The 19,341-nt window shown below is 35.0% G+C and overlaps 2 protein-coding genes across 3 annotated transcripts; both read right to left on the bottom strand.

Moving 5' to 3' along the window:
• Window positions 1-573: 573 nt before the first annotated feature.
• LOC123207481 (phospholipid-transporting ATPase 3-like) lies at window positions 574-14,403 on the bottom strand. Of its 2 annotated transcripts, XM_044624940.1 has the most exons (27): window positions 13,980-14,402; window positions 12,085-12,150; window positions 11,825-11,886; window positions 11,454-11,535; window positions 11,142-11,252; window positions 10,043-10,120; window positions 9,812-9,908; window positions 9,097-9,203; window positions 8,656-8,721; window positions 8,190-8,311; window positions 7,968-8,064; window positions 7,814-7,891; window positions 7,610-7,726; window positions 6,616-6,765; window positions 6,418-6,522; window positions 5,185-5,327; window positions 4,847-4,948; window positions 4,697-4,760; window positions 4,399-4,611; window positions 3,499-3,664; window positions 3,306-3,385; window positions 2,953-3,192; window positions 2,522-2,743; window positions 2,274-2,441; window positions 1,809-2,171; window positions 1,583-1,689; window positions 574-1,257 (listed from the first exon to the last, which is right to left on the bottom strand). In XM_044624940.1, exons 1-27 carry the CDS (start codon window positions 14,151-14,153, stop codon window positions 954-956), a joined length of 3,684 nt encoding a protein of 1,227 aa, XP_044480875.1. In that variant the 5' UTR covers window positions 14,154-14,402; the 3' UTR covers window positions 574-953. The 2 variants fall into 2 exon arrangements, with proteins under 2 accessions (XP_044480875.1, XP_044480876.1); XM_044624941.1 differs by lacking the exon at window positions 2,274-2,441 and having other exon boundaries at window positions 13,980-14,403.
• Window positions 14,404-15,687: 1,284 nt separating this feature from the next.
• Window positions 15,688-19,137, bottom strand: LOC123207476 (transcription factor BHLH089-like). The gene is made up of 6 exons (XM_044624938.1): window positions 18,168-19,137; window positions 17,693-17,887; window positions 17,527-17,592; window positions 17,212-17,280; window positions 17,040-17,111; window positions 15,688-16,244 (listed from the first exon to the last, which is right to left on the bottom strand). Exons 1-6 carry the CDS (start codon window positions 18,450-18,452, stop codon window positions 16,119-16,121), a joined length of 813 nt encoding a protein of 270 aa, XP_044480873.1. The 5' UTR covers window positions 18,453-19,137; the 3' UTR covers window positions 15,688-16,118.
• Window positions 19,138-19,341: the final 204 nt, after the last annotated feature.

Below are 19,341 nucleotides of genomic sequence, written 5' to 3'. Positions count from 1 at the left end.
ACTTGCCAATTGACACGAGTCTCTTGGTTGAAGCAAGTCATTGGATTGTCACCCAAAACCACCATTGTTGGTGGGTCTTAACCAAATTGGTTAAATTAGTTGGTTTGATCTGAATTTTAAAATATTAGTGTAAATAACTCATGACACCAATTTATATATTGCCGCATAGTGCAAATATGCCGGGCCTTACCCGAAGCAACAGAGAGGGTAAATCTCCTTCAAGTGAAAAAAGATTTAAGTCATCCATCATGACCACGTGTCCACTATTGGAGAAAGTATTCAAACCATCATAATAGGCAACCAAACATATAATCAAATTGATTGTCACATTACATTAAATGTAAAGAGATTGGGCCAATTGAACAGTATACATCACATTAAATGCGAATAATGGTGTCACACCCAACAGCTGATTCTAACCATACACGTATCACCCAGGACAAATGGAAATGTAAAGTTAATAAAGCATCAAGTTTCCCTTATCCTTGCACAGTGATAATGCTCACACCACCTAGTTATAAAAACTAAGAGGTGGACAGTGTTGCATAACTCAAATAAAAATAAGGAACAAAATTATCCAACAATGCTAGTTACTCTGATTTCGTCATGTTTCCAGAGATACGTGAGGTTTTGTGCTATTAGAGTTCATTTAACTCATCAAGTACAACTTGAATCAGGAGTTAAACCTAATTAAATTGCACCGCACCATCAATAACGATCCCCCCGGTACCTTGCAAGTAGCTATACAACCATGAAAAACCTGATAAATACTAGGATGATTTCCTCCAAAAAAAAAAAAAAAGAGAAAACAATTAACAGATTTGTGTGGAACTAAAAATGGAAAGAAATCGTGATAGAGATTGAGGAAACAAAAAAATATGAACAAGCTAATTTTACAAATTTCTATAAAGAGGACCGTCAAAACTTTGTACACTAGCAGTGTCTCTGAGATATTAGTTCTTTTTTGGTAACTTCAGCCGCGGCTTCATGCTGGCTCTTCTAGCAACATCCCATGCCTTCTGTGGTGCATATATACCTAGCTGTGCCGCAAAAAATGACTCATACCCGGGGGAATCAAATGCAAATCCAGTATGTTTTGATAATTCTCGTGGGAGTTGAGCTATTGCGAAGCTTCTTGCCTCCTCTGGTGTGAGCTGGTTACCAACCTCTAACAAGCCTGTCCCCCTTTCATCAGGCTCATGCCTGTGGATTTCCTGAACAATCTGAAAATCATAGGGTGCAAACCATCTTTCAACACTGCATTGAAACAAACATTTAGTGTCAAATATAATTGAGAAAATGTAGCTTTAGGCACCATTAAAAATCAAAAACCAAATAAGCCAATGTCATGAAAAGCAACAAAAAGAAAATTATCAGGGCATTATGATCACATGCGCGAATGCATTTTGTGTCAAAAATATTTTTTTGGGTGGAAGTATCCAACACTAAACAATCATACATGCTTAAGATCAGCAAATTGAAGCATGATAACAACTATCAAGAATGCATGACCACACACTGATGACACATGACATTTCACAAGAATAACTGTTGTACTTCAACATGTGTTTCTGAACCTTACCCTTGGTAAATGAAGTCACCAAAAAGCGCAACTACTGGAACAAGAATAAGTGTAAAGTAGAAATAGAATGTACTCATTAAGACGTATATGACAAAATAAACATTCTCCTGCAGTGAATATAAGAAAAGATTTTAAAAAAGGCAAATCAGAACATAGAAAAATACAATAGTGGTACTGGTGATAGACACCCCCCACAAGAGAAGCAGAGAAGAGGCAGAGCACTCACCTGTCGATCATGTGGAGTCGTGATACCTGAATATAAAAAAACAAATATAAACCATGCTAAGATGCTGCCCCCAACAGTTATATAATGATATCTCGTGATTGAATTGCACATCATAAGAAGACGCAAATTGACAGTTACTACAACACATGTGAAAGCCATCGTGCTGACATCCCAAATACCAAATATTTTGCCTGATGAATTTTGACCACCAAAACTGGAAGAGGCCACGAAGTAATAAAGGACTAAAGACTGGTAGACAGAAAAGAAGGCCCAAACTGCCACGACTCTCCATGTGAAAAAGACATTCTTTATTCCTTCCCGGTATAGCTCAGGGTACTTTTTTGAAAGGGCTGCACTGACATCCTGACAAAAAGAAAATTTAACAAAGAAACAACATGATATTATGGTAATTGCTTCAGTGCAGTAAAAAGTTCTAGTCAAAAGTCATTAAAAAGGATGCAGTACCTTCTCAAAAAGTCCTAGCACTATAACGGGCATGGATGTAAATATAACATTAAACAATGACTGGAACCAATCATCATAGAATCTTTGACCAGAAAATCCAGCATGAAAGGTGAACCAAAATTGAGTCAAAGTGAAAGTAAGATTCTTATAGAAGAAGTATGTCACAACCTGAAATCAGAAATTACTGTAAACAATTATCACTCAAACACAGTATTTAACAGAGTTCTGAATGTGTAATGAACACAAACCTTGCATATTCTAAGATATGACCAACGACCATGCACAAGAAGTAAATCTGTAAGGTAGCGAAACTGGGCAATGGCAAAATCACTAGCCATCACTGCTTGCATTCCTTCCTGCCCACTTATTCCTATGCCAATATGAGCAGCTTGAATCATGCTAACATCATTGGCACCATCGCCAATACTTAGTGTTATTTTTTTTGCACCTTTTTTGACCATACTTGTCACCTGAGAAGGAAACACATTAAGGTATTACCACTGGTTCAACCTGTAACCAAATTTTCCCACACCAATAACAATTCAGTATGAGTAAATTAAAATGAAAAGCACATCTCAAGAGAAAGAGATACCAAAAACAGGAAGAGTGAAATGAAGTGTTCAGAATTGCATGGTACACAGCCAATTTTCTTGAGTTTAGATTCCCTCAGGAACCTTACCTGTGCCTTCTGTAAAGGAGAAACTCGGCAGCAGACGACAGAACTACAATTCAAGCTCAAGTTGAGCAGCATTACACGCAAACTAGGCTCCAATGCATACATCAAGCATTTTCCATCAATAACAAGAGCTAATTTTGGTCCAGATACAGAGCGCATACATTGATGTGCTTCCTCCAGGTAGTTTTTAAGGTCTCTTTTTACTTCTTCCCTCAAAAAACGTGCAATGTCCACTGGGTCACCCTGACACCAGGCATTCAATTAAAAATTATCATTAAGCTAATTATAGACATTGACAATTGGTAAAATTACTACCTTTACATCTAAACCATTGTTAGCTAAGGAATGCTACTTACCCTTTCTTCAACTTCTCTAATAGCATCAGTTTCTGAACTGATGATAAACTGCTTCATTCCATTGTTAATTAAGTTGCACGCTAAAGCAAATTAAAAGCAGAGATATAAATCTCAAGGGCAAAAAACACAAAATATCTTAATTCAAGATATATTTCAAAGAGCCAAACCAGGTCATCTAAATTTACTGACTCACCATAGGCAATATTTATTGCCGTTTCCAATTTGTCTCCTGTTAGCACCCAAATCTTAATTCCAGCTCTAGAAAGAGTCTCTATGCAAGCTGGTACTCCTTTTTGAAGTTTATCTTCTATAGCAGTGCAACCAATCAAAACAAGATCCTTCTCTATAAGCTCTGCCACCTGAATAATTTTCACATTTTCTCAGTGATACACACTTAGAATGATATCCCAGTAAAAGAAAAACATGATTAAAATATTTGGCAATAAAGAAACAGATAAACGGTTTCAAAAATGCATCTAAAGATCATGCTCCATTCTTTCTATATTTTGACTATAATCCTCTGACACTAATTCAGAATGATATAAAGAAGCATTTTTCACTTTGCCATATCTGAAGCAAAATAACGTAGATAATTTAGCAGAACATAATAAAATTTAACTGAAACTAATCACTAACTCCGAATTATAAGCACTTCCCTCTCAAGACAATAAATCATTAAAGTAAAACTGGCAATGAAGATAGCTTCAAATTAACTAAAGAAATAATATGTAGCTTCTAATGAACACACACTTTAGCTCAAGAGTAAAATCATCGAAATCAAAGAGTATGGATCATCAAACTATTTCACAAAAAACTGAAGCAACTTTAAAAAAAATGTTCTGTAAGTGATGAAACACAAAACTATATATATATATATATATATATATATATACACACACACATACACATGCTTCTTTCCAAATAAATATTAAATGCCAACCATGAAAAGAAAAAATGTAGAGCATCACACAAGTAAAAAATGAATATGTTAGAATGTCCATTGTTTAGACGTTATATTAATCTTGTAAGCATATTTTCTTAAGTAGCTATCAATTATTATAACAAAAAGACAACATTTCCAAACAGAATTCACCTCATCCAACTTCTGCTCACGATCTTGCAGAGAGGACTTAGCCTGAATAAATTTCTCATTCCATCTTTCATACATATCAGGACTCAAATCTCTATAGGCCAGGCAAAGCGTTCGCAACCCAGAAGCTCCAAATTGTTCCAAGTGTTCCCTAGTTACTTTCTTCAAGTCTTCATTTCCATCAGCCAGTCTCTCATAAATGACAGTGTCAGCACCCTGTGAAAAGCATCATTCTAGCCAAAGGTCAATTTCTTCATCAAATGAAATTAGCAATATGTAAGAATCAAAACGACACAATTACCTTACTATACAAAACAAGCCTACCATCAGGATATCGACATACAACAGACTGGCGCTTCCTCGTACTATTATGCACCAAGGATTACAGTTATTTAGTTTATCAACCAAGAACATGCTAGATGAATATATTCAAGGAAGAATATATGCCAACCTATTAAATTCAAGAACATTGAGAATCTCATATGACACATCTTGCATTTTACCCATCTTCTCTGCATGAGATTCACGAACATAAATCATAGTAGGTGTACGCCTGAGAACAGATACAAGGATTAGCAACAAATAGGCCAAAAATATCTTGACCAACAAAAGCTCCCTCAATTTATACCAAAACCAGATGTCAAATTCCCTCAAGGCCATTAGGTTGTGGGAGAGTGCCTCATCCAAGATCAATTAGTTGATAGGCTAATGGCTAAATACCATGTTTGATAACTACTATAAAACTTAGAAGCTTCATGAAAAGGTCTAAAACAGAGTAAGATTACAAACCTGTAAAAGAAAAACCCAAATTTTTTTGCAGCGGTAACCAATGCAGCCTCATCAGGAGAGGCAGCTTGATAAGTGATCCTTTCTGGGGATTCATCACCTTCTGGAAGCACAGTATGACAAATAGCAAGGCATCTAAAAAATTCCTACATGACAAGCAAAAAATCACACTTGAAAAGCCATAAGTAATTTGGGGTTCAAGGATACTTTTGTTCTGGATTGCACAATTCAGGCATCAAGCAACATCAGAATTAATAAAATATATTTTCATAAATTGTTTGAAGCTTTGTGAAGAGCCAAAAGTGTTCTTTGTGAAATGTTATAGGTCAGTCCCTATCCCCTCATTTGCAACAATAATACTAATAAAGAAATTTAACTTGATAAGCATTAATAACAGATTAAAATATTACTAGTTGTGATATAATAAACAGGCTCCCTCAACAGCAACCCAAAGCAAAATAAGAATCTAAATTTATAGCTCAACCATAAAACAGGTTTGGCTTGCTCCACCAAGGCAACATACCAGTTATTCTGACACAAAACTATAAAACTCATGATCACACAAAGCAGAAAAATTGATATGTTGAGAAAACAAGGAGATTTCAGTAGCAGAATCTGTTGACATCAACCTACTGGAAGGAGTGACTGCAGCTGTAGGTGAACCTACACTAGGAAGGGGGCGCAGGTAGGATGCTATCATTAACTTCAAATTATTGTCTCGATTTTTTTTAAAAAATTTTTACATTATTAATTTGAAACATAAATCTAATAAATGAAGTTCAAAAAAGAAAACAAGATTTTACATTTCCTACTCCAAAATTATTTAATAAATTCCCCTGCACTGTTGAGGTTTGTAAAAAAATATACTATATCTTGATACTCTTAAAGTGCCCTTTCAAATAAATTCATGGTTTCACCATTGCCTTCATCATTTTAAAATTTCATATGGAATTTCATATTACACGTGCAAAAATATATATAACTGTTAAAATGATCCAGGGAAAAAAAAAATCAGATAGAAACTCATACAATTAGATAGAATTAAATTATTCTAATTTACCATCACATTTATTAGTTATCAAAAATCATTTTTTTCATGAAAAAATAAAATTTAGTGGGGAACAAAAGATTTACTATTTCTGCTATTATAAAAGTTCATCTTTGAAACAGTACTCCTATCATATGAAATATAACCGCTGATCTCACATTCCGTTTATAAGAAACAAAACAAGCTACCTTGCAAATGTCAGGATTAGGCTCATTCCTCCAAGCACCCCGAAGAAGTCTTGGATCATCAAAATTAAAACCTTTCTCATTAGGTGCATTGGCTGGCTTTTCTGGCTGTAGAAGTACAATAATATTAGACATATCATGACCTTTGTAACATAAAAATCAGGTGTCATGACGAAATCACATATTGATGACAAAGTGTACCTCCTGAATTTTTCTGCCAGTCTGCCTTGCAACCCCCCTCTCTATTTCAGTGATACCAGTTCCATAGATCTCTCCTCCAATTGAACACTTAAAGAACTCCATTAAGTTTCTTGTTAAAGTCCCAGTTTTATCAGAAAATATATATTCCACCTGACCAATTCACAGCATAAGGAATCATGACTTTGACTATACAATCTACATAGAATTAAATAAAATAAATAAAATAACTTGTCGCAGCTCATTTACAAAAGTCAACATGGTAAGAAACATGTTGCAGTTAATCATTTTGTTGGCAAAGAATGTCAAGGAACATATTGCACTCTGATGATCCTGCCATATATTATTATTGCGTTTTGTTCCTAGTTATCCCAAAGACCCTTAAATATTGAAGGTCTTCAGAAATCTCTCCCCTCTCCTTAGATAAAGGTGAAAACTTATAGTCCCCCCTAAGGGCAGGCATATCTGCTAATAGTGGATTTTCTTAAGCTCATACAAATGATTTCATAGAGGTACTGCAATGACTCTTGGCGTTTATAATCTATGCAAATATCAAGGCAGTGATCTTGTAATAGAGTTCACATACTCTAGACACTACACAGTTTATGGACAGAGACTGACTCCCTTTTAGTTATCTTTTCGTCTTCACAAGAAGTCCATGTTTTTTCCTAGGCCTCATCATACCATTTGTCTCTTCCATGTCTTCAGAACTTGAACAACTTATTTTCTCATATTAAATGAGTGGAATTAACTAGCAAAGACTCTTGCTAACATAGGTTTGTTACATCCCTCATTCACAATTACCGTTTAATCTCACACTGAAGTGGTGCATGATGCTCTTCTATTTCCAGGGAAATTCTCCACCAACTGATATTTAATTGTATCTATTGTAATCCTCTTTTCACTTATCTCATAGCATATAACTTTAAGAAACTTCCTCTACGGTTTTTTTTTTTTGAAAAAAAAAACAAAAAAGGTATACATGGATTAACTTTACCTGTCCTAATTCTTCATTCAAATTGGATGTCCGAGCCAAAGCAGGAGTGCTGGTTTCAGCATGGTACATGCTTAAATCCTTGTTAATAAATTGAGTGGACTGGAAAAACTTGATTGTCTGAAATTGCATGGGAGAGACATTTCAATCATACTCTTCATGCACAGCTAGAGCAGTCAAAAAATTGTAATTTGCAAAGAAACCTACCTCAATGGAAACATACAGGGAAATGGGGATAATTGGGGAGTAGAGAGTAATTAATGTAAACATATTCAGCACAAAAACCTGCAGAACCAAGAAACAGAATCAACTAAGTAAATCAAGATTAACAACAAATGGCACTTTAGGAACTTTATGGTACCAGAAAACGGTTGTCAGGGTTGAATTGATCATCGTCCACACTTCCAGTCATTTTCTGAAGACCTAAGTAGTACTGCTTTTTATCTATGAATATAGCACTGCAGAATTTCAAGTGAAAAAACTTGCATTGGAAAATATATGAAACGAAAAACAAAAAAGATAACTAAAAGGGAAAAAATGATAGCAATTAATTATAGAAGTACAGACAGAAGAAATGTCAAACCTTCCTATAGATCCAATCAGACACATTACAGAGAGAGTGCCAAAAAGAGCGAGTATAAGCTTGTCAAGTTTCCGCTCTAAGGTACTTCTTTTGGAAGGAATATTCATGGAGTTCATCATGACCTACAGTTCCAACCCCAAATCACAATTATCCAAGAGATGAAATAATCAGAACTAGGGACAAAAGTCAGGGAATTAAGAGCAAAACAACCCATGCTTATCAGATAGAAACAAAATCAGAAACTTCTGGAAAAAGCATACTGTCAAACAAGTTTAGAAAAAAAAGTAACACTTAAAATCCCAGGATTCAGGATTGATCCAATTAGCAACTTATTGAAAAACTTCATTGTGCTGACAACATTTACAAAATGTGTAACTTCCACTGAGATAGAAAATTTCCATCACCATGAAAATAAAATCATTGCAAACAAGCATCTTCTGTTGCATTGCACGTCACAATTACGAACCTTTGTTTCATGACCAGCAAAAATGACAACCCCAGTGATGTACTCGGTGTTCCTGAGACTACATCCCTGAAACCACAGTGCTTGAGTTACTGAGTAAATATAATTCTAGTTTGCAATGACTAAACAGCATCTATTAGTGAAAAAAAAAAAAAAGATCAACAGTGACAATGAAAACAAGAGATTCCAGAAAATGCATAATCAATGATTGGTCCCAGAAAAAAACAAAGAGAATTTCACAAATGCATACTTTCTAACAGAATTCCAAAGAGCTGAAAAGACAATGAAATATGAAAACTAATTAGATTAAATAAAAAAGAGATTGAAGGACTGACATAACATATTATTAGCAGAATTGTGAAATTCTATAAAAAAGTTCAGGAAAGACATTCTGGCTTAAGTTTCAATACGCTTAAAGTAGACTGCACAAAAAAGGGAACATACTCTTAGCAAAATTTGGTTTGGATTGAGTGGTAATGTTTGTTTTTGCATTATAAGATTGCCAGTGAAAGTGTACAATGAATTGTTCGGTTGCTCACATCGAATTTCACCTGCCATGAAAATTGACTGTTAATAATAAGATATTAGATAGCGAGGGAAATAACAGAGTAAATCAGCTTCAAATGGATTGAGAAAACCAACTCCCACAAAGCTTAAACTAGCAGTTCTGTACTAACTCCAAGACACAAGTAGATATATGAGGCAACAACTGATGATTCAGCACATGAAATAAAACAATGGTCCAAGCATAAAGACTACAGCAAGAAAAATAATAAAATCATAAAAGATGGCCAAGGAAAATCTATAGGATGTATAGATGATAACTGAGTAAAGATTGACCTCAGGAACTCAATAGAGTAGAATTTACATTTATATGTTATTCAATATTTCTATGACTGAATCAACACAATAACAGAATCCATAAGCTACAATAGTCCTACCCTCCCCATTCACTTGCTTGTCTTCTTTGTCACATCATCTTCTTACATAACTTCCACGGGGACTCATACAGCCAGTATTTGTATCTTTCATAAATGAAAACTCTTCCTATTTACCATAAAATTTTGAGAAAATGCTGAACAGCGTAATATTAAAGTGTGCATAATATAGGTCTTTGAAGAGACAAAACTGATTAGAAGAACAACTAAAAAGGTTCAACCTTTGAATTCAGAGGCTTTTTCAGGATTCAAGTAATCCCATGTCTTTTCCAATGCCTTTCTGATCTTCAAATTTGTTTCCCCATCCAAATTTGCAGTCTGCAACCAAAACGAAAATTTGAAGAAACATAAACCATGGAATCAAACATAACATAACAGAGAATTAACTTTTATCAGATAAACTGAAAAGTCAACAAAACCATATCAAATAGTACAACAGAGAATAGTTGAACCTCAATATAGCAAACACCATCTGCATTTGTACTAGCAAGGAAAAGGATATCTGCAGGAAAAAATTGATCCTTCATTACCTGCAAAAGATACAAAATTCCACTGATATTTGATATCATATTTGATACTATAGATGATTTTCACATACTTAACCAAAACAAAATAAATAGAGATCTTATATTACCCAAACGAGCAGAATACATAATTCAAAAATCTTAGCATTGCAAGTCAAAAAATGATGTTGCTTTGCCTCAATTCATAATTCCATATTGACAGAGTGAATAATGTTAACTGGAGTAAATACATATAACAAGCAATCAGTTTTTACTACACCTACAAGATAACGTTTGCATGTGATATTATAAATTCCTAAATGTTGACACTATCAATTATTTGGAAGAAACTTGAAGACAAAAACTCTGGCTAAACCCGAAAGCCCAGGATTCACCCATCAAAGTGGAGTTGAATTCATGCAAAAGTGGCAAACCTCCCAATGCTAAGGCAAAAACAGGTTTCCATATAGCTTAGCCAATCACATATATCAAAACATAAAACAACAAAAATAACAATAATAATAAGAAGAAATGGAGATCCTAACTTAATATGCCAAAAGAGAATAACATTAATAATATTTTACTCACATCCAAGTGACTACTACAGTACCTAGGGGGCACAAAACTAAAATGCATGGGACTCATAAAAGATAAAAAACAAAACACCAAATGTAAGTAAACAGGTATGTGTTTTAGAAGAAAGGAGAAAAGAAGCATAAGGTGAATTATAAGATTTGACAAGGTAAATTGTACACAAATGGTCAATTAATCAGCATTCATTCTGAACTAGGAATTCCAATCACATGCACTAGGGGAACAAAGACAAACAGATTTAAACTAGCCCAATAAAAAATTTATCTCCGAAAGGAAATATCACAACGCCAAATGACATGTCTAGGACACAGTGAAAAAATTCAGTGGAGTTGATAAACAACATCCCTTGCAATGTACAGTAGATATCCTGCATTATATTAAAATTTAAGAAACCAGATCTCATCATATGACAAATCAACAAATGCTAAATACATAAAAAGTGTAACAAACTCACCCTGACAATATCTCCAACCTGCAGCTTCTTCCAAGGAATAGGCACCCACCTTTGATCTTGCAGTACCTCTATAAGAGTACTATTTATTGCCATGTCATTCTGGAAACGCTTCTGTTGCACGCAATTTGAAAGGAAAAAATAAACACACAAGTAGAAATAGCGGTAAGTGACAGACAAACTTCGCTCCTCAAGTTAAACCACTCAAACACTTAAACTATAGTGTGTCTCAAGAGCTACACATATCTCCCATGCCTTTATAACAAAAAACAACTAAGATGGCATACTTCCATGAGCAAAAACTGCAATACTCACCCAGTCTTCCCATGCCTCTTTAATCAGTGAGACCAAAAGCACCAGACTCAAAGGAACCACATTTGTCACAGGATTCACAGGACTGCATGATTAAAAAATTGTTAGCCAGTTAATCGTTATGACACATCAGGATGTAAATTACTCTTGTTTGATAAATAATTAAACAGAGCATCACAAAATGGCATTATTTAACTTAAAAAATAAGAGTAGTTTAGTTGAAAGTGAAAATTATGAGAGCCAAGCTGAATCCAGGAATGTTTGGGAAAATTGTCACAACTACCGTAAACCATGTTTAAGCAGTCAACAGAATATGTGTACCTCCCCAACATATTTTAAAAGAAACTCCCCACCTTAGGTTTAAATGGCCATACCTCATTGGTGTAGTTGACAAAATAGAGATCATGAGAAAGTAGCAATTAGCCACCCGCCTGAACTGTCAGAGTAAACACAATTTCTTTCAGGAACAAAAGAAATCAATAAAAAAAAAAAATCTTTTATTGTTATCCCTAACTGTTTCATATAGAAATGACTTAGTTGGCTTCAAACACAACATTATTAAATGCATAAAAAAAAGATAAAATAAAACTTATCCTCTTAATTCAGATATAAGCAAGCTTAAAATCCAGGTTACCTGTTCAAACAATCCTTTTGGTAGAAAGGTTAAAACGTTGTACTTTGTAGTTGCTATAGAATTCCCCTGAAACAAATTATTCAATACTAATCAAAACCACACCATTACAACCAGAAGCAAGCAAGCAAAAGATTAAGATTTCATCACAACAGTTAAGATTATTCATTTTTTAGATACCACATTCTTACAAGTGTAGTTTACAAATCAAATTATAAATTCAACATGTGTATGCAAGTGAATAGACAGAGCTACCATATTGGATCAAGTAAAAATATTCATATACATCAATTTTTACGACTAATTAGTCCCAATCCTCTGATTGCTATTATTAAGATACCCTCTGTAGAATAGTACATTATGAGCATAGGCTTTGAACCAAAAAAGGCAAGTCTGTGATGGTGAGAACATACATTTTTTGCAAAATTATTTGCAAATCTCTTAGTAAATTACTTGCCTTGTCAGTTTACATTTAAATTATTGATCAAGAAAACCTGTGTTTCAAAAATTAGGAAAATCCCATCTGGCGTGTTCAGTTCTGGAGCATAAACTTGATCGTCAAATCATTTTTCAAACTAGTTGATAAGAAATAATTAGTTTTTTCATTGTCAGTACTACTCTTCCATATTGGATAAAACAATGGAAGACAGAAAAGCTGCATTGCTGGAGCCTCATGAGTTGATCAATCTTGAAGTGCTTGGCACCAAATATAATGAAAATACTTCCATGTTTGCATTTACCATGGTCTATAAAGAAATGGAATGAAGTAGTTAAACGGGAATACTCAAGTACTTTAAGGACACATTAAGACTATAGAACAATGGAAAACCTAAGTACTTTAAGGACAGATTATGACTACGGATTAAGTTGCACCTAATATATAGAGCTCAGTTGTATTTGACTGCGACTTGCTCAAGTTTCATCCTTAAAAATACATTTGTTTCTTTACTAGCAAAATTTAAATTTGACCCTATGACTTATCGTTACCAAACACTGGACCTAATTCCTGAGTGCACTCCAAACAAACTTATTTTAATTTTAGAATCAAATAGGTTTATTTACTTGTTGATACTTGTACACTTCAAGAAAAACATTTTTACTCTGTGCACTGCAGCCTATGCAAGAAACCTACCAAACAAGAGACAGCAAGTAGCAAGTTCAATTACTGAAATTACTAGTCAATAAGAGAGAAAAAGATGGGAAGAGGATTTATTATCCCTTCCGTCCATTTGGTTAAAATCATGCAGATAAGAGAAAAGACAAAGATTAGAACTTTCAATTTTGACAATTTGGTATCCTTTGGGAAGAGAGATAATCTTTACAGGTCAAAATTACCATTACAAGTTTGTATGTTTATAGTCATTGTTCTCTTAGAAAACATAAAAAATAATCTAATTTTTCTTTTTTTTATTTTCTTCTCTCAACAAGAAACTAGGAACTAAATTAATTTTCTTTATTCAATGTCTTTTCAGTTTTCCACTTCCCTCTTAAGACCATTATAATTATAGAAGGATTGGTTTATAGGGGCTTGAGACTTTCTTCCTCTTTATATTTCGTTCAAGCCGCTAGGTTTTTTCCTCCCAAAACATTTCCTTCTTTGTTTTTTCCCTCTTACCAAACAAAGTGTTGATTAATTGTCAACCACCTATTGAAATGATTAAAGTTTATGGTCTGATGAACCTAATTTCTACTTTGCTTCAGCACTTCGCGCTTGCCATTGTCTACTTAGCAGCCATCAAACCAACATTAAACACTTAATTTCAAAGGTTCGTATTATACTAAGTTAAGTGAAGTTCCTAATTTCTCGGATCATCAAGAAAATAATAAGATTTCAGTAACCTGTTTATGCATATTTTATAAATATATACCAAAATAAAAGAAATAAAGAAACAGATAACCTTGAATCGGAAAGGTTCATTGGCTTCGCGGTCATTACAGTGTATATTACGGCTACCAGGTGCCTGCGGCTGGACTCGGCCCAGTGTAACCGTACGCGGTGGCATGCGCTGGTAACCGTTCGATGATTGGCCCAATCTCGATGCAGACGATCTAACCCTATCCCATCCGCTCATCTTCTTCCCGATCCAAACACCAAAAGCAAAAAAATCGCAACTCCCAACCCGAAATCGATAACAATCCTCAATTGGATCGACTCTGTTCCTGTATCTTGTAGATTCAATTAAGGTTCGTTAATAGAACCTTCTTTGTACGGACCACGGAGCAGATAATGACCCTGGCTTGTTGTTCATTCCCTGTTCTCCCACAAATTGGCAGTTACTTGCGCCCTGCTTTTTTTTTTTTTTTTTTTTTTTCGGTTTCTATTTCTATTTATGTTTTGTGTGCTCCTTCTTTGTTAATCAAATAAAAACAAGAAGCGCGTTAATTTTATTTTATTTTTGCCTCCGCTAGCCTGCTGATTTGGAATTTACTTTCCTCTTGAATCCCTACCACAGCTCGCACACGCCAGCGCGTCTTTAAAACGTGGGTATGGGACCCACCACTTTGGATTGGGTCGATCTAGCGAAACGTGGACCTGGGCGCGTGAACTTTAGAAGGTTAATGAACGGGGAGTGGTTGAAAGAAAAAGAATATGATTTGTCCCTCTGAAGGAATTACGGAAAGAATTACACGACGTCGTTTCTGGGAAATTTCCTTTCAGGGTTATATTGTTTTCTTGCTGCTTGGGAACTTCTTGTATCTAAACTGAAACGAAACTTTGTTCTGATAATAAATCACCTTGATGCCATATCCAACAATTATTCAACCAAAAAAAATATTATATTTGAAATAAGGGTAAATTCAAATTAAATCGAAATCAAATTTAGATATACTCGAATATGATTTAGTTCAAAAAAATCTAACTTGAGATTGACATAAAAGTGAATAATTCGTTTTTTTACTAACTATGTGAATAACATTAGGCATGTTGTCATCATTAGTTGTATGGTTCAGCTAGTGCAGAGGCTCGTGAGATTAGCGATGAAGCTTTTTTCGACAATTTAACAATGGATGATAACGCAGAGAGCAGTCTCTATTTGTTAATTATGTTCTTACAAGCCTTTGTTTATAAAGCTCGAAGCGGGCCAAGAAAGCCTCCCGTTCCATCTTGCCCACCGGTGAATTTGAGCATCATTCGTGTTCAATTTATCATGCATTGTTTAATCACTGTCCAATTCGATCACATTAAGACTAAAAACACATTATGATATTAATTAGAGCTAGCCCTTTTAGATTTCTTCAGAGTACACCCCTGAAACTGCGCTATAGCTCAATATTGAATCAACCTTGTAACATTAAAAAGGAAAACCACCAAGGACAAGGTAAAATGATTTCAATTGATCCTATTTATTTTCCAAGATCACTGAACAGGCATGGTGTATTTACAGATCATCTGATATTGCCGCATATCAGGCAGTGACAAAAAACTTTAGTTAGACAACTGACGCTGGCACAGGAGAAATGAAGCAATCATAGTCAAACTGACCATGATTATCACATAATGCAGGTTATTATGTCAAAATGATGAAAATTACTATAGAAATTCAAGCATAATCCATGTTAAACACTATACTATGCAGAGCAGAAACATTGTCAAATCAAGGAAAATTTCCAGAAAACATCACACCAAAATGGCTTAATTTATTAATACACCTTAAGCTTCTTAACAAACCCAGTTTAAAATTTAAAGTAAGCATCACACATTCAGAATATGCAACATTCTTATACAAGAAAATGATTGTTCTTCGAATTCTGTTCACGTATTAGTGCAGCATAAAGCCTTCTATAAGATATGTGGAGTAAAGAATTCAGTCTCCAACATACAAACAAATGACGAGGTCAAGATAGAAACTTTGTTTACTAACTTGAGGAGTCTTTGAACATCAATCATATTCTCCATGCTTGATGTTGAAATTGGGAATTTGAACTCTCTTAATGTAGAATAATGGGGTGCAATGTCTAACAACAACTGGAGGAGGATGCTTCACCATTTAATGCTCTTATTACTAATTGATGAGGATTTTTTTTCCTTTTATTTTTTAAGTCATTCTTTCAAAACCACCAACCTGCATGTGCAACCACTCCGATGATGAACCATGGTTGAGATCCCTTGAAGCTTGAGAGCCAAATGGAATGCCAATGATATCAAATGCTTGTTGACCGTACTGAAAAAGCCAAATCAGTTTGTTAAAAAAACCATTCACCCATAATAAACAAAATTATCCATAGAAAACTTAATCATATCATAAATAAGCGACCAACAGAATAGAATGCTATACAAAATTTTAGCAGAATCTCATTTAGGTGAAAAAGAAAAAAAGCAATGGACAGATTCACCTGGACGAAATCATATATAAATGCATAGTTAGATTTTCTCTTTGCTTCTTTAATTTTAAATGTGGAGATTAAAAAAAGGATTAGAGAACAAGACCCCAAAAATAATGATTCACCATAAAAGTAAACAGTTAGGTTCTTGTCCCAACTACCAAATGGAAAATGAAACCATTAAATTTAAGGCAAGAAGTCATGCCTATGCAGAGGAGCAGAAATCATAACAATGGAAGGCCATGGGCAGGAATCTGAATAAGGTTCAAGAGTATGAAATTTTGGACCTGTTTGTCTACAGACACTATTGCAATCCAAATACAGTTCACCCTGTTAAAACACGATCGTTATCATGCATAGTTTTTCACTTTTTCTTATTAAGAACATACAAATCTCCCATCTCCTACAATGAATTTATACTGAGATTGTTTCAGAAGTTTACTTCAATACTGTAATTTAGGACTCTCAAAGAAGTCCATCCATCAAATGAGCAGGATGATACACACGTGAAGAGGTTTGTGGTATGAGTTCTAACATGATATGAACCATCCTTGTAAGGCTAAAACAGAAGTGCAATACTAATAGAATGTCAACCAAAATTGCGTCCAGTAAGGATTCATAACATTTGGACTTACATCTTTTGGAGGAAATACCTCAATACCAGGGTTCACTCTCGAATTGACTGCTTCAAGCTTCATGGACAAAAACTGCAATTTTCCAGTGAAATTTTTGGCTCAAGTTCAAAATTAGTAAAAGAAAGTATCCAATCAAAAGGTAAAGCCGTATCAGAAGTAAAAAATTTCCCACCTCAACCTGCCGCTGTAGCGACTGGATGTAATTAATTATCTCATCAAGGACCAGTGCTTTGCCAATAACCTGTATTCAAAAAACTATCTTAGTACAGAGTTGCATAAACAGACCGTGTCACATGGAAACTGAAGAGAAATCCGAACACTACCGGTTTATGATGTATGTTCATGAGTGCCAACTATGACACACTAGTAACTCACAAATCAAGAAGTGAAATTGGACTAGAACTATATGCAGCTGATTGAATGCAAAATATAATTTCACAAACTGTGCACAATTGGCATCCGACTTAATAAATAATCAAATGCTTACCTTGTTACAGCCAGGGACCAGATCCTGTAGAATTTTCATCCTTTCGCTTATCTTTTCTCTTCTAGCCTATCCGTCAAATGTTTCAAACCATGAAAACTCGTTAAACAGCACTTAATTTGATCGATAATTGAATTACAATTGAGTTTAAGAGGATTGGAAATATTACTCTTTCCGCTAGACTGTGGCTATCAGTAGCTTGGCCCCTTCTTGCTCGAACGTGGATGTAATCTTGTTTAGGTGGCTCTGGTGGTTGGCTATTTTGTTCCACAGGCTTGCCTGAACTGGGTTCAACATCAGCTTTTGAATTCTGATTGTCATCTCTGCTTCCAGATGTTTTAATCCGTTTTCCATCAGAATCATTCTGCACATATTAAAACATAAGAATTTTTCATGTAACCATCATAGTTTCACAATCAAATTTCTATATGCCAATCCCACATAAACACCATAGATTAGAAAACTTAGAATGATAGACCAATTCTTTAAAATCCTATATTCAACATTAAGCGTGTGTTAGTTGGCATTCGGTATCATGTAACCAGATAAAGAAAACCCCTCCTAAGAAGAATTAAGATTGTACGAAAAATAAAGTCAGAATAGAAACTGAATATACAATCAAACAGATAAATGAATAAGTATACCACTCCATTGCCAGTGCTTGTTGATACAACCTTGGGTGACTCATCCTCTACCTCACATCGCTTCCTCGAACCATTCCCATGAACTACTTTGTGCTCCAAACTCGCCGGATCCTCACCAGAAACTTCTCGATTAGTCACAAACTGACTCAAATTCTGCCCAAACTGAACTTCCCTCAGCCCCAACGCACCTCCAGATTCATTCGCATTTCCACTTCCATGAACCTGAAACGGCCAGATCTCTGCAAAGTTGTACGAACCCTCATTCATCATTGCTGGCGGATCCATTGTTAAAGATTCACACTACTCAACTTCCCCTCAGAAGGGTCTTAACATTCATCCACAAAGATTCCAAATAAAAATACAACCTTTGATTCAAAAGCTTACAACTTGTAAAATACTTGTCAATATTCTTTAAATGGGTAAGTTTGGTTCTAACATTTGAGTGGCTGTGCAACGAAAGGCAAGTGAAAGAACATATTTTTTTCTTTAATATAAGCTTTAGCGATGGATATATAAAGAGATCACGTCTAAAGAAAGATAGGTGTTTGTGTGATCTCCATGGACAATGGAGACTAATGCGCTGTGTTAGCTTAAACTTCTCTCCTTTAAAAACCTCTCATTTTTATCTTTGCAGTACCATACAACTTGATGAGTCTTGAAAGAGAGAGAGACAGTGACACCTCGAGAGTTGCAAACTAAGTCACTTCCAGTGAGGTTTTCTCATGGGGTCCATCTCTGTCACGTGCACATCAACTCCAGTTCTTCACCGTTAGATAAGATTACTTTTTGATCAAAACCAGATGATGGTTCATCAACAGTTAGTGAAGAGATGGACCATGCAGTCGACAGGGAGGCGGAGGAGCAGTTCCCGATGAGGTCGCCAACTGCGTACGTTAGCTGGCGCAAGTACATGTACAATGTACAACATTAGAAGGTGCGTTATTGAGATGAATTGATGGGGTTCTGGATCTTCTGGCGATCAACTAAATGTGATTAGTGAGTATTAGTGATTGCCAACAAAGTTCCAACACTAATAGATTTTCATGATCATTGTTATGATTATGATGTTTAGTTTAGTTAGTTAGGGAGTGGTCTATTTATCGTAAAAGCTATCAATAATGATGGTGTTCTCTCAACCCTTTTTGATTGGTCATAATCTAAGCTACCAGGCCAA

This window comes from Mangifera indica, unplaced genomic scaffold (genome assembly GCF_011075055.1).
Source record: "Mangifera indica cultivar Alphonso unplaced genomic scaffold, CATAS_Mindica_2.1 Un_0081, whole genome shotgun sequence".
Lineage (NCBI taxonomy): Eukaryota > Viridiplantae > Streptophyta > Magnoliopsida > Sapindales > Anacardiaceae > Mangifera > Mangifera indica.
Note: the sequence above shows the minus strand (reverse complement) of the source record. Positions and strands in the feature narration are given on the sequence as shown.

Excerpts from the sequence above, each read along its gene's own strand:
- LOC123207481 (XM_044624940.1), bottom strand. The coding sequence starts at position 14,153 with ATGAGCGGATGGGATAGGGTTAGATCGTCTGCATCGAGATTGGGCCAA. Across the intron at positions 11,887-12,084 it reads CAAAAGGATTGTTTGAACAG|TTCAGGCGGGTGGCTAATTG; the intron begins GTAACCTGGATT and ends TTACTCTGACAG. Across the intron at positions 3,193-3,305 it reads TTAGAGAAGTTGAAGAAAGG|GGTGACCCAGTGGACATTGC; the intron begins GTAAGTAGCATT and ends GCCTGGTGTCAG.
- LOC123207476 (XM_044624938.1), bottom strand. The coding sequence starts at position 18,452 with ATGGATCCGCCAGCAATGATGAATGAGGGTTCGTACAACTTTGCAGAG. Across the intron at positions 17,281-17,526 it reads TGGTCCCTGGCTGTAACAAG|GTTATTGGCAAAGCACTGGT; the intron begins GTAAGCATTTGA and ends TTTTGAATACAG. Across the intron at positions 17,112-17,211 it reads CGCTACAGCGGCAGGTTGAG|TTTTTGTCCATGAAGCTTGA; the intron begins GTGGGAAATTTT and ends GGAAAATTGCAG.